The following is a 15,591-nucleotide window of genomic DNA, read 5'->3' on the forward strand; positions in this document are numbered from 1 at the left end:
TTTTGGGGCGAGGAGTGTTAAGGCTGTATGCATGCCTAGATGCAAAATAGGGCGTTAATTTGCTCTCACATCGCGGTAATCGGCCTCAATGTTCTCTTCAAAGGTCTCAGCCAGAACTTGGGCAATGCGCTTGCACAGGTTTCTTGGGAGAGCCACTGTGGTCCTTGTCCCAGTCAGGCTAACATGTCCACACCACTGTGCCGTGAGGGGCAGGGGGGAAACCATTGCTGCATACAGGCAAGCAGCATATGGGCCAGGGCAGAAGCCGCATTGTAGTAGAAGACCCTCCCTTGCTTCCCAGGTCACCCTCGGCAGTGAGATATCTTCCAGGACGAACTCCTGTGGAAAATGTGGGGACAGTGTTCAGTATAGGGGTCCCCTGCAGCTGTTGGCTCTCCCCAAGGCACAGAAACCCAGAGGGCAGTACAGCCGTGAAACAATCATTCCCCCTGGACTCTGTGCTTACTCACCATTTCGGGGCTCCTGTGGGTTGTGTGTGCTCGCTTCGCGACAGGCAAATTATGCTATTGTGCAGACTGTGCTTACCCTCCTTAAGTACGGGAGACTCATTGCTCTGTCTGGTGAACAATGCTGCCTCTTTCAAGTGTTGCATTTTACCTTTACAGATGCAACCTTGAGATCTCAGCGATCCGTGTTATCATCGGCCGAGAAACTGCAAGACTCAGGAAGAGGCCATGTAGAAGCAAAGATGACATGCTACATGAAGTAATGCAGCAGTCACTTGATGAGAATCTAAAAGCACAGGAGTGGAAGGAGAGTGAAAGGAGGATCCGCCAGCAGAATGAGGATCGCTGGCACAAAAGCACGGAGCTCTGGCAGCAAAGCACAGCTCAGCTGATAAATATCATGGAGCTACAAGCAGACTAAATCCAGGTGCTCGATGCCATGCCAGGCGGAGCACTATCGCACCTGCCCCTTCTCCCCTCCCCCCGCAACCCTTGTCCCAGAACTCTTTCCCTTGTGCCCCCATGTCACCTCCAACTCACTTTCCCCAATATCTGGGTTCTTATTGCCACCAGCTGCCTCCAACACCTGTAGCTTCACCATCCAGCCCTGAAAACTATGATCCTTACCCATGCACTCAACCCCCATCACCATGCAGTACAGTAACTCCTCACTTAACGTTGTAGTTATGTTCCTGAAAACATCGTTTCGCTTAAAGTCCCATTTAAGTGACTCCAATTTGCCTATAAGAATTAATGTAAATAGGGGGGTTAGGTTCCAAGGAATTATTTTTCATCAGACAAAAAATTTTATTTTTATATATAAAAATAACACACATACACACAGTATACATTTTAAACAAGCAATTTAATACTGTTCACAGCTATGATGATTGTGAAGCTTGGTTAAGGTGATGACGTTAGAGGATGGAAGAGAGTGGGATATTTCCCAGGGAATGCGTTGCTGATCATCAGTGGTTCTCAAACTTTTGTACTGGTGCCCCTTTCACATAGCAAGCCTCTGAGTGCAACCCCCCCCCACCCCAATTAAAAATACTTTTTTATATATTTAACAGCATTATAAATGCTGGAGGCAAAGCAGGGTTTGGGGTGGAGGCTGACAGCTCACGACCCCCCATGTAATAACCTCGTGGCCCCCTGAGGGGTCCCAATCCCCAGTTTGAGAACACTGTGCGAAATGATGAACTAGCACACAGCTGAGCCCTCAAATGTTAACACATTGTTGTTAATGTAGCCTCTCACTCTACAAGGCAGCAGGAATGGAGGGGAGGGGAGATAGCATAGCAGACAGAGGGACACACACCTTGTGTCTGTGGGAGAGCAAGAAATGCACCCTGCCCCTTTAAGTAAGCTGACCCATTCTTAAGTGCATTCATTGTCTTTTTAAGTGGATCGGGAAATTGAGACAGCAGCTGCTGCCCTAGGCTCCCTCTGTCTCTCTCTGTCATGTCCCCACCTTGCTCTATGTGGAGAAGAAGGGGTAAGTGGGATGTAGGAGCAGGGGGAAGGGGTACACTCAAATTAACCTCTCCCCTCCCCCACCTGCACAACAAGCAGGAGACTTGGGGAGCAGCTCCAAGGCAGAGGGCAGGAACAGCACATGGGAGCTGGGGGAGGCACAGCTGCAATTGCACAGGGAATTTAGGGGAGCTGATGGGGGGCTGCCAGTCCACCCTGGTTCCAAGCCCCCACCAGCTAACTGTAACAGACTGCTCTTCCTGCAAGCAGTGGACAAAGCAGGCGCCTGCCAAACGACCGTGAGAAGGGAGCACTGTACAACTTTTAACAAGCATGTTCCCTAATTGATCAGCAATGAAACAACGTTAACCGGGATGACTTTAAGTGAGGAGTTACTGTATAGCCGTGCTCAAGTGCAGCACTCATTGCACAGAACGCCAGGCAGGAAGGCTGAGTATGGTAACAGGACATACGCAAATCTGTGATTGTACCGTTCCCCACCCCATCCCCTTGCTCTTTCTGTTTCCCAAGCAGTTGCGTCTCTTTTCAATAAATGAATTTTCTTTTCAATAAATGGATTTTTTGGCTTTGAAAAAACACTTTATTAGCGCATAAAGTAAAAGATACCTTAGCCCAGGAAAGCAACAGGCACTGCAAGGCAGCGTAGCAAACACAGATTCCTACTAACATTGGAACCACTGCACTTCACTCCCGTGCAGGGCATCAGACATTACTGGTGGCTTTCAGCCTCAAACTTCTCCCTCAAGGCAACCCTAACCCTTGCAGCCCCGCGCTGGGCCCTTCTAATAGCCCTGCTCTCTGGCTATTCAAATTCAGCCTCCAGGTGTTGAAACTCCAAGGTCCATGCCTGTGTGAAGCTTTCACCCAACCCTTCACAAACCTTATGGAAGGTACAGCACACAGATATAACTGTGGGGATGCTGTCATCAGTCAGGTCCAGCTTCAGCTTCCCATACAGAGAGCGCCAGCGGCCCTTTAAAAATGGTGAAAAGCACACTTCACAGTCATTCTGCACCTGTTCAGCCTGTTGTTGAACTGCTCCTTGCTGCTGTCAAGGCTCCCTGTGTAGGGTTTCATGAGCCATGGCATTAAAGGGTAAGTGGGATCTCCAAGGATCACAATGAGCATTTTGACTTCACCTACAGTGATCTTCTGGTCTGGGGAAAAAGTCCCGAGTTGCAGCTTCCTGAACGCGCCAGTGTTCTGAAAGATGCGTGCGTCATGCACCCTTCCGGGTCAGCCCGCGTTAATGTCAATGAAACGCCCATGGTAATCCACAGTGCCTGGAGAACCATAAAGAAATACCCTTTCTGATTAACGTATTCAGAAGCTAGGTGGGCTGGTGTCAAAATTGGACTATGAGTCCCATCTATCGCCCCTCCGCAGTTAGGGAAACCCATTTGTACAAAGCCAGCCACTATGTCATGCACGTTACCCAGAGTCACAGTTCTTCTGAGCAGGATGCGATTAATGGCCCTGAAAACTTGCATCAACACAATTCCAGTGGTAGACTTTCCTACTTCAAACTGGTTAGCGACCAATCAGTAACTGTCAGGAGTTTCCAGCTTTCAGACTGCAACAGCCACCCTCCTCTCCACCCTCAGGGTGGCTCTCAATATGATGTCCTTGCGCCGCAGGGTGGGGGTGAGCGCCTCACAAAAGTGGCTTTTCTCATCTGAAAGTTCTGCAGCCACTGCTTGCCATCCCAGACATGTATGACGATGTGATTCCACCACTCAGTGCTTGTTTCTCGAGCCCAAGAGTGGCGTTCCATGGTGGTGAGCATGTCTGTAAATGCCAGAAGCAATCTCGTGTCATATGCATTACTCGAATAGATATCATTGTTGGAGTCCTCACTGTCAGTTTGGATCTCAAGGAGTAACTCGACTGCCAAACGTGACGTGCTGACGAGACTCATCAGCATATTCCTCAGCAGTTTGGGCTCCATTCCCGCAGACCAAAAAGGAAGACAGAGTGTGCTGCACAAAAAATGTTGAAAGATGGCGCCAAATGTTGATGGAAGCAGAGGGATTGCTGGAATGTGAACCGATGCATCACAGGGTGTTGGGACAGGACCCAGAATGCCCTGCATCCCATACCTCCTTCTCACAAACCACAGCACCAGAATAGGATGAGGTGCTCTGTGGGATAGCTGCCCATAATGCACCACTCCAAATGCTGCTGCAAGAGCTGCAAATGTGGCCACGCCAGTGCGCTTGCAGCTGTCAGTGTGGACAGACTGCAGCGCTTTCCCTACTGTGCTCTCTGAAGTCTGGTTTAACTCAAAGCGCTCTACATCTCCACAAGTGTAGCCATGCCTTAATACTAATCTAACACTAAGGCCAGGTTTACACTATAAACTAACACTGGTATAACTACGTTGCTCAGAGCTGTGAAAAATCCACAACCTTCAGTGATGCAGTTATATCAACCTAACCTCCAGCGTAGACAGCACTGTCAACAGGAGAGCTTCTCCCACTGGCATAGCTACCAGTCTTGCAGAGGTGGATTAACTACACTGACAGGAAATGCTCTCCCAATGGCATAGTAGCATCTTCACTGAAGTGGTACAACAGCACAGCTGCACCAGTGCAGTTGCACCTCTGCAGCCTTTTAAGTGTAGACCTGTCCTCAGGGTATTACTAAGTATCAACAACAAGGGAAAAACTAAACTAGTTGTGAAATTAAGACCACACTGAGCTCTGACTCTAGCCACAGGTGGTAAGCAGGAACTGAGAGGTGTCCAGGTGGTGCTGCCTCATCTAGCATGGGGAGGTACTATAGCCATGAGGCATGAGCATCACCCCTCTACAGGTGCAGCTAGGCAAATTTCTCCAGATCCAGTGAGTGGAAAACATGGGTGCACCCACTTGAAGAAGAACCACTGCTCCTACAAATGTGAGGCGAGAATACAGCCTGTGGTGATAAAGGACATTTGAAAGAATCTGCTGGAATTATGGATGTCAATTACTCACTGTTAACTCAAGCAATTAACTCAAAACAAATTAACTTGATTAAAAAATTAATCAGGATCAATCGCAGTTTGAATCACACAGTTAAACACTAGAATACAAAGTGTACAGTGATCACTTTATATCATTTTTATTACAAATACTTGCACTGTAAAAATGATAAAATAGTATTTTTGTATTCACCTTATACAAGTACTGTAATGCAAGCTCTTTATTATGAAAGTGCAACTTACAAACGTAGAGTTTTTTTTTGTTACCTAACTGCACTCAAACACAAAACAATGTAAAACTTTAGAGCCTACAAGTCCACTCAGTCCTACTTTTTGTTCAGTAACATCACTAAGACAAACGAGTTTGTTTAAATTTATGCTGCCTGTTTCTTATTTACGTCATCTGAAAGTGAAAACAGGAGTTCCCATGGCACTTTTGTAGCTGGCATTGCAAGTTATTTACGTGCCAGATATGCTAAACATTCATATGCCCCTTCAGTCTTCTAGAGGACATGTTTCCATGCAGATGGTGCTTGTAAAAAAAATAATGTGTTCATTAAATTTGTAACTGAATTCCCTGGGGGAGAATTGTATGTCTTCCGTTCCGTGGTTTTACCCGCATTCTGCCACATATTTTGTGTTATGGCAATCTTGGATGATGACCCAGCATATGTTGTTCAGTTTAAGAACACTTCAATTGCAGATTTGACAAAATGCAAAGAAGGTACCAATATAAGATTTCTAGAGATAGCTACAGCACTCAGGTTTAAGAATCTGATGTGCCTCCCAAAATCAGAGAGGATGAGGTGTGAAACATGGTGTCAGAAATCTTAAAAGAGCAACACTACAATTCAATACTACAGAACCCGAACTACCAAAAAGAAATCAACCTTCTGTTGGTGGCATCTGACTCAGATGATGAATATGAACATGAGTCAGTACACATTGCTTTGGATGCATACAAATGTTTAGCATATCTGGCATGTAAATACCTTGCAACACCAGCTACACCAGTGCCATGCAAACACCTGTTCTCCCTTTCAGGAGACATTGTAGATAAGAAGCAGGCAGCATTATCTCTTGTAAATGTAAACAAACTTGTTTGTCACAGCAATTGGCTGAACAAGAAGGACTTAGTGGACTTGCAGGCTCTAAAGTTTTAGACTGTTTTATATTTGAGTGCAGTTACGTAAAAAAAAAAATCTACATTTGTAAGTTACACTTTCATGATAAAGAGCTTGCACTATAGTACTTGTGTGGGGTGAAAGGAGAAATACCATCTTGTTTATTTTTTACAGTGCAAATATTTGTAATAAAAATAAAGTGAGAACTGTACACTGTGTTTTAATTGAAATCAATATATTTTAAAATGTAAAAAACATCCAAAATATTTAAATAAATGGTATTTTATTATTGTTTGACAGTGTGATTAAAACTGCGATTAATCACAATGATTTTTTAAATCTTGCGATTAATCGCAATTAATTTTATTTTATTTTTTTAAACTGTTTGACAGCCCTAGCTGCAATACTAAGTATTCACTGGTTTGCTTTAAAACCTGCATGCCTTCAGCAAAATGATACAAGTGGTTATCCAAGAATTTTATTTCCATTTTGTTCCCCACATCTGAATTTCATTTCTGTGAAGGACTCCACCAATAAGGGACTGCTGGGTTGCTGCGTTGCTCTTTGACTTCACTATGTAGCTCTTTAAATCAGAACACTGGAACGTCTTTTGCTGCCATGCAACAGCAACAATTGTGGCTTTAATAGCATACAGCATATTCTGAGTAATTGAAAAACTGACCTTTTTAAAGAATGTTACATACTCATATCTAGGAGAACATCCACATTGGTGGATCCTCTCACAATAGAACCTGGAGGTAGAATCAAATTCTCTTGTCTGATCAGAGTTCCCCTCATATGGGCTAAAGGACTTATTGGAGACAACGGTAAAAGAAGTGGGGATGCAGTCTGAACTATGACATGGAGAAAGCACTAGCATCAACACAGTGATGACTAAAAGTGCAAACAGATTGCTGGAAAACAGTCTGCCAAATCTCTGGCAAGAAAGCTTTCTTTCTCACATAAGAGGAAACCACTAATTTCCTAGCAACATGTGTCTCCCAAGGAGGTGGTTGCTGCATAATGGGGCTGCTTCTGGAAGGCAAAATAGAAAGCAGCAAAGCTCTGATGTGATGGGGTGTAAGAGCATAGCAACAGACCAATTATCCATATTGTGGACCTGCCCTCAAGATGTGAAAAACATGCTAAATTCAAAGCAACTCTTGTGCAAACTGGACATCAAATCGCAATGATTCCCAAAGACAGTTACTTCACATGAATATTTTTAACAAGCGTCATGAATTATTAATATTCACAAGATCACTACTAAATTCCAGTGATCCAGAATGAGTTCAGAAGAAATAAGCTCAATGGAGATGTTGGCAAACCAGTTACAAAAAGGACTTTTGGGAAAAGAACATACCTCCACAGGGTAGTGTTTCTTATAAAGGTGAGATTTCCTGTTTCGAAGAGCATAGTCACTAGAAGCACGTTCTACATTACGGCGTAAGGGATATCCAGATTCAGGTTCCTCCTCACTTGAAACTTCATCAGATACATTTGTTACTGTCCTGTGTGTATCCTAGACCAATTAACAATTTAGTATTAGTAAATCACACTATTTTTTCATAATGGTCTTTTAATTCATCTTAAATACTACCATCAATTTTCTCTCATCAATTCTTTTAATTAAAAAATATTTAATAATCCCCTTTTGCTGAGTAGGGCATAGAAAACAGTTTCCCTCTTTAGGTTATTGACTGCATGGAAAGGTGATACTAGAAGTGATGTACAACAGAAGATTATAACATACTAAAGTAGGTGATTAATCATTGCACAGCAGTCGTATGTCAGGGAAATTTATACTATACTGCAGAATGGATTCAAGATATTCACGTTCCAAGTGATGTTTTAGGTGAAATCACAACAACCCCAAATGGTGCATGACTGTGACCTCAAAAGAAAAGAAAGCAACATTCTATTCTTGGTTTTGTCCTCTTAGACACAGTAATTTACATTATTGACAGCTTTTTCCAATCTTAAAATTTAATTTATTTCTACAACCTCTCCCCCCACATCCAAAGAAGTGTAAGCTAGTAATCAACTATGAAATGCTTGGACTGTGAGCATATATCATTCCTAGGTTTCACACTAATGTAGACGTGGCCCCACAAAAGGAGAATGGTAGGAGGGACCACCAAGAAACTTTCAGTTTTTATTCTAAAGGGTTTCTTTTTTAGAAAAATATTCTAGTTTCATAAAGAACAAGAATGAAAGTCTCTTTGGCTTCTGGCCTCCCCATTTCTAAATTTCCAAGGATGATTTTTACTTTAGTGCGCTGTCAGGGAAAGCAGCATTCAACAGCTGATTGTTGTTTTGTCATAAAGACTATTTGCCTACTCTTCTACAGATTAATGGTTGCATAAGTAATGTTAAGTACAATTGTTGCATTTGTTTGTATGGGGTTACATGTTGCTCACTGGGTAACTGCAGTTTCTCTGGCTGTGCATGTAACTTTTGGACTTTGAAGCAATGACGTGGTAGCATTGCACAGGGTACAATTCATTGGGATGAGCATGGGTGGCATGCTAAATTTTTTGTTTATTTTGTCCGCTGGACTGCGACTTTGGATGGGTGGTCCTGAAATTAGGGTTTAGAATAATGTTGTGGCAATAACTGGGTCTCACAAATCTGTAAAAATTAGAATTTGCAGTAATGCATTTTTTTTTCCAGTAAATCAGGCATCAGGCCATTGTTTGTAGTGAAGAGAATTGGTTCAGCCTGTTTCCCCATCATCTGCAGTGCACAGGCGGCTTTGGCTAGGCCTGAGAATTAAATAGCTTTATTAAATGTATTGGGCTTATGGTCTGATTATGTGTTCCATAGGCATCAACTTCTGCTCCCACCAGTGGGTGCTCGATCCCTCTCTGCCCTCGGCCTCACCCCAACTCCACCCCTGCCCGGCCCCATTCCAACTCCTTCCCCAAAGTCCCTGCCCAACTCCGCCCCCTCCCTGACGCTATTCTGACTCCTTTCCCAAATCCCCACCCCAGCCCCGCCTCTTCACCTAAGTGCGCCACGCTCCCGCTCCTCCCCACACTTCTGGAGCTTGCTACGCCGCCAAACAGCTGTTTGGTGGCAAGATGGGAAGCGTTGGAAGGTAGGCGGAGGAGTGGGGATGTGGCACGCTCAGGGGAGCTTAACTGCTAGTGGGTGCAGAGCACCCACTAATTTTCCCCCTTGGGTGCTCCAGCCCCAGAGCACCCACGGAGTTGGTGCCTATGAGGTCTTCAACAGTTGAGCTGTTTAGCATTTGATTACTGAAAACTGGGAAAGGGTGCAACAGTATGAGGTGAGTGTTGCTTGTCACCTTAATATATTGCCAATACTGGTTGTCTTTTTAGATACTGTGTTTGTTGTTCCAAATTACAATAATATTGCAGGCATTTGGACAAAAGGCTAATGCTTCTGTGCATCCTTATTGAACTCTGCCATTCTCAAGATTTCTTTTAACAAAGTTATTTAAAGGAATTAAAGGCAACTTAATTTAAAAAATAGATATTAAACAGATAATTCATTCATTAAAACTTATAGTAATGGCTACTACCTGCTCTTAAAATTGTTTGTTCATAAACCCTGTTTTCTGAAGTTTTTTCTTGTTAGCTGCAAGAGTTCTGCTTTGAAGCAAAACATCAAGACTCCTTAATCAACAAAAGCTTTTAAAATAGTCTTCAAAATGCTGAATTAGCAGGATTTAGCAACAAGTGTGTCAATAATGTTTTCTGATTTCTTTCATAAATAATGAAAAATACTTCTTTTTCTGATGTTAATAGGTATAATGGGAAATGTCACATAAGTTTATAATTTCCATAGAAATTAATTTACCTCAACAAGACTTTTTTCATAGTTTATTCTAAATTTAGAGAGATCTTTGTTTTTCCAAATAAATAGATATAGATATATAATTATCCAGAAAACTGTTTATAAGTGTATAAAAAGTGTCATGAGAGCTTGGAACTTCAAAAATGTGCTCACCATTTGACTGAGGAAAAGCAATATAAACCACATGGAGGAAACTGACTTCTTCTAGAAACATTTTCACAAGTCTTATTTTGTCTTCAACGTACTATAAATGATGATGATGCCACCAGAGCAGATAACGATAAATCAGTGAAAGCATCCTAAAATTTCTCAGTTAATACAAATTAAGTGTGCCAGTCAGTAGAATGCACATCAAGTGACATGATTAAGGATAAGCATGAAACTCAAACTACCATATACAAATATTCTAAATCTCACTTGCCCAAGTGTATCAAAACCTGAACTAGGTGTACAGAAAGAGTACATACGTTACACTTTCTATGGAAAATCCCAAAACGGGTCCCTCCTTAAAAAATTTATCTCATTGAATGAAGTCAGTGTCTCTCTGAAACTTTCCTAAGGCAAAAATTCCTGTTTTATCACTATCACCTTCTAGGAAGTAGAATAATAGGCTGTTCCTCATTTGCTTCCCTTCGCTTTCCTTAAATGCTGCACTTCCAAATCTTCATGTACCAATAATGGTAGAGTTGTTTTGGAGGAGAACGAAGTAAGGTGAAATAGGAGAACTGAGAGCTACCAGACCTAACCAGCCGAGCTCCAAGATGAGCAACACATCCTTCCTACTCATTACGCTCTGCTTTCTGAAGACTATCTTTCTTCTCTCCAATCCCCTTGGTGCTCTGCATTTCAGAGTGCCTTTTCACTTCCATGGGGAAGGGAAGGAAAGAAAACACTTGCAGATCTCAGCACTTAACAAGAGAAGGGGAAGGAGAAACCATGAACCCTTTGAAGATGTGAGGGTTTGTTTGAATTTCGGAAGCCATCATTACTGTGAAATGTGTCCAACTGTAGCCAAGAAGCAGACCCATTCCAGAGAAAAATCTAACAGTGGCAGGTGAGATAGAAGCAAAGCCTTCTGATGAAGGCTAAAACAAATAAGAAATACAAGGACACATGGTGAGTCAAGTTAAAGAAAATCAGAGAACCTAGAAGTCAGTATGTGACGTTATGAGTGTAATATAACATCTCATTGAAAGGTGACAGGGCCAGAAAGAGTTAATTAACTCACCTCACCGACTGACCTGACCCTGGGTGAACCTTAAGAACTGGTTAGCAAGATATGTAAATGAATAGAGCTTTGAAATGCAACTCTGCATTGTTAGAGGTAGAAGGGTAGGTGTTTGCTCAGGTCTTGTGATGTAAGCAAACAAGTCTTGTCTATTGCTATAGTTTTAATTCAAAGATCAAAAAAGGAATATTAACATTTAAGATGATACTTGAGTGAAATAGTATTATTGTCTATGTGTCTCTTTGAAGGTTGTGGTAACCTGTATCTGAACTGTTTAATGGATAAATTACTCTGTGCTAATTGCCAGGATGTTTGGGAGAAGGAGTTAAGCCTATTGTTTTCTCAGGCCGAAAGGCTGCTGGAAATATATAAGAACCCTGGCACATAATCCTTCTTCATCTCAGACCTGCTTTGGGTTTCAAGAGGGGGAAACCTTAAGCCACAAGGATTGAGATCCCCAGTCATTGACTGGAGCCACCCTGAATATGGACATTGGACTATAACCTATGGACTATTTCTAAAAGGACTTTTGGCAACTACAAGCTCACCTCTACTATGTATCTGAACCTCAAGAATTGAATTCAAGTCTGTATGTATATTGATCTTTTAACCAACACTCTCTCTCTTTTCTTTTCTAATAAATTTTAGCTTAGTTAATAAGAATTGGCTGTAGCGTGTATTTTGGGTAAGATCTAAGTTATAATTGAACCTGGGTATGTGGCTGATCCTTTGGGATTGGAAGAACCTTTTCTTTGATATGATGAAGTAAGATTTTCAGGAATCATCATCATATCTGACAGGTGTGTCTGGATGGAGGCCTGAGGCTGGGCACTTTAAGGGAACTGTGTTGTTTGGACTTCTAAGCAACAAGTAAGGTACTACAGAAGCTGTTTTGTGCTGGCTTGGTAAATCTAAGTAGTGGAATAACCACCAGCATTTGGGATTTGTCTGCCCTGTTTTATTTGCAGTTCACCCTGATTGAGTGATGTCAGCTGGCTCCCATGGGCAGCACCGTCACACAGTAAAATGAGGTTCCTGTGGTAGGAGTTGAGCCATAGATATGCACTTGCCCAATCCTGGGTGACCAGCGCTACTGGGGTTCTCCCATTGTGTCTACGGCAAAATAGTTATAAGTAGCACTCGCATAAGTTACCACAAATTAGATATAATAAAATACTTCTGAAAAGCAGTATTTTTGCCTTTGGGATGGCCTACGTTGTTCAATATGGCATGTAATTTCCCAACACATTTTGCCAGAGAAAGAGGACTCCAGACATCACTGCAAAAAGGTTTAAAGTCTTTTATGCAAATTTCAGTTGCTCGCAGTGCATTTTGTCTACCTGCAGATATTTTTCTTCTATTTCTTTTTATTAAAATATTGCCCTGAGATTTTGGTGGAGATTTCTTCTTGAAGGAAGAAAATATTGATGGGACAGTGAAGAGAAAAATATAAGAAAAATCTAAGAGCAAGAAACCCAGAACCGGATCTTGCACTTAGGCCCTTAGTATCCTAACACAAGTCCTTTTTTTTCTTTTTTTAAGTTTAAAAAACACAGGGTCAAGATATAAACGGGAACCTATCCAAACTGCTGTGCTAATATGGTGTGCATATAATTGGACACACTACTGTTAGTTATGAAACAATGAACCATGCTTACTTTGTGAGGACTATGATTGTTGTATGCATTTCTCATAGTTCCTGTGCTCCAACCTCCCTCTTCTGGCCTAATCATTTCACAGTGAGGGTCATGGGTCTGTACTCCATCTTCACTGCTTTTAACTGTCTTTTTCCCATCAAGGGAGACATAGCCATTATCAGTCTCTGTTGATTTATCTATTGAATTCTTGGCTTTCTTTGATCTAGATTTAAAAAACAAAACAAAAACAAACATGCAAATAAAATTACTATATGACTGTTATTCTGTATGTTCTTTCTTACCCTTCTCCCCCAACTATTTTGACTGCATTGTTGAGATGGATGAAAACTAGTAATCTAAATCTGATTCAGTAGTATCTATGCTACTTTTCACCTTTTAAAGCTTATCTGTTACAACTGAAAAAATATAGAATACCAAATGAAACATCCAGAATATGAAAGATTATCTATTACAGTACTGAAAGAAGAGATAAAGACCAAGAAAAGCTGTATTTTACCACATAAGGCTTTATGACAGCAACTTGACAAAGCCAATTGCAAGTTCTGAATGGAATACATTTTTGTATCACATTTTTGTATCAAACCGAAATGTAAAGGTATGCCCAAATAGCTGTTGATTCTCAGGAATTTTTAACTGGTACTGATTGAAACTAAAATTTCATATTCTTTGCACACCCTTGCATGAAGCATTAATCAATCATATATTAATTAAAATGAAAACAGATATCCAAAAGTTTAACTTTTTGGCCTATCTTCCTTTGCTTCATCATCAGTTTAAAAGTTTATGCTGATTAGGAGATTTTCAGATGCGTAAACCAGGTTACTGCAGTCTCCCATATTACCTGGCAACAGTATGACTATTAGTGTTAAAGTTCCTGGCCTAAGTCTTCCCCTGACAAAGCACAAAAGACCAGTGCAAGTATATACAGCCTATTTCAAATGACACACTAATTGGAGGCAGGAAGAAGGTAGGACAGAAAAAAAGAGAGAGAGAAACTAGAAATTAGAATAATTCTAGTTCTACAACCCTTAGAATAATCTTCCCTGTCCTGTGTGCTTATCTTCCCATCCTTCACGCCAACATCTCTGAGTAAGCAGCAGACATAACAAGTGGAAACTCTAAAGAACGGCTTACAACAGTGGAGTTTGGATGACTGCACTTCCAAATTACAACTTGGTATGTACGGTGGCTTCCAACTGATAGTGGTGGTGAATGTGTGAAGGAAAAAGAGCAGGTGGCTAATTTATCAACTGATGAGGCAGATGGCTCAGACCTGCAAGCCCTTGAGATTGACACACTTTGGACATGTCTTACAGGCACTGTTGGATCAAAATCTTTACCCAGTGAGCAATGGAGATCTTGCAACAGAGCAAGGTGGCACACAGCTATATGAGGTAGGTAAACACCTGCATTTTAGATTTCTGGATTACAAGTGTATGTCCAGACCATGAAGCTTTCTTGTGGAAGTAGAGGGCTCTGGACATAAGGCAGGTAAAACATTAAGTTATTTGAGTTCTTTCTTCTGTATATCCTCCTTATCGAGAGAGAAACTGGTGGTGCAACTGGACCACCACTATATCTCCCAGTATTTGGATCATAATAAGGCTCCTCTCGAAAAACTCCCACTGTTGGCAAGTAACCTTCATCTGAACTTTAAAAGTATGAAATAAATTTGAGGGGCCACACACGGGAGGCAGAACACCCCTTGATCTGGAAAATGTGATGTTAAAATGGAGAAACGGGGGAACTGAGCTCTCCCACCTACAAGCCAAAGTTATGGCAACTAAAAACACTTCTTTCAAAAAAACCTTTATAGGTTCAAATAGGGGACTCAAAACACATTAAAAACTAAGCACTCTAAATAATAGATTATGTTTTGGCTGTTGTAAAGAAAAGAATGCATGTTGCTTCAGGTAGGGTTTGGGATGCTTCACCCTGCTACCCAAGGCAGACCTGTGTATTGTAGAACTTGCTCAAGAGGGAACTTGTAGGGAATTCACCTTAAGGCTTATCAAGAGCCACTGAAGGATGCAGGAATAAATGTCATTGCCCTTCTCTTTCCCAGAAATAAGATTTCAGATCCTGGATTATACTAACAAACAAACAAAAAAACCCACAACCTCCTCCCCACAACACACACACACAAAACAGTTGTCTAAGTTCTAGAGTCATTCAACTTCCAAGTCATCAGAAACAAGTTCTGGACTGATTAACTGAATGAGGCCCTAGGTTAAGAGATCTTTTCTGGGAAGCAGATTCAATTGCCAGGAGATGGCCACTCACGTGAAACACAGATTATGAAGTTACCTAGAACCACCAAGATGATAGCTGTCTTGTCTCACTTTTGTTAAAAATCTGGGGAACAGGAGAATGGGGTGACTGAAAGCAGAAGCATATTTCCAATCTGGAGAGAACACACTCATCTCAAGGACTCCAGGGTTGAAATTCCTGGATAAGTGTTTAATGAACTTTGCCACCTTCCTAGAGATACCCCTGTCTGTTACAGCTATCCCCCATTCCATTTTGTTTCTTACAGCTGTCCCCATACTCCATTTTGTTTTTGTTCTCCTGTGGCCTCCCCTCCCTGGCTGTTAAGTTGTTTAGCAGGGCCACTGCTGCCCTTCTCAAAGGGAGGGCCCCTTAAAGTTGTTTACCAAGAGCCATTGCCCTTCTCAAAGGGATGGCCATTTGTGCTAAGTGGGACCACTGCCCTGTTCAAAGGGTTAGTCCTGTTATCACCTTGTTAAACCTGGGCTCGGTGTAGGGTAGACAATGTCCAGCTGCAAGGCCTATTGTGTTTTTAAGGTCCTGGGCATGAGTCATAGGCCTCATG

General features: G+C 41.9%; 1 protein-coding gene across 3 annotated transcripts in view; it reads right to left on the minus strand.

The window, feature by feature from the left end:
- Positions 1–15,591, minus strand: part of PHTF2 (putative homeodomain transcription factor 2) — a 211,564-nt gene that overhangs the window by 51,734 nt on the left and 144,239 nt on the right. For all 3 annotated transcript variants that reach the window (XM_075064450.1, XM_075064465.1, XM_075064461.1), the window contains 2 exons: positions 12,759–12,960; positions 7,414–7,572 (listed from right to left, as the gene is read on the minus strand). In XM_075064450.1, the coding sequence (XP_074920551.1) occupies positions 7,414–7,572; positions 12,759–12,960 (361 nt within the window). The remainder of the gene's footprint in view (positions 1–7,413; positions 7,573–12,758; positions 12,961–15,591) is intronic.

Source organism: Chelonoidis abingdonii, chromosome 1 (assembly GCF_003597395.2).
Source record: "Chelonoidis abingdonii isolate Lonesome George chromosome 1, CheloAbing_2.0, whole genome shotgun sequence".
Lineage (NCBI taxonomy): Eukaryota > Metazoa > Chordata > Testudines > Testudinidae > Chelonoidis > Chelonoidis abingdonii.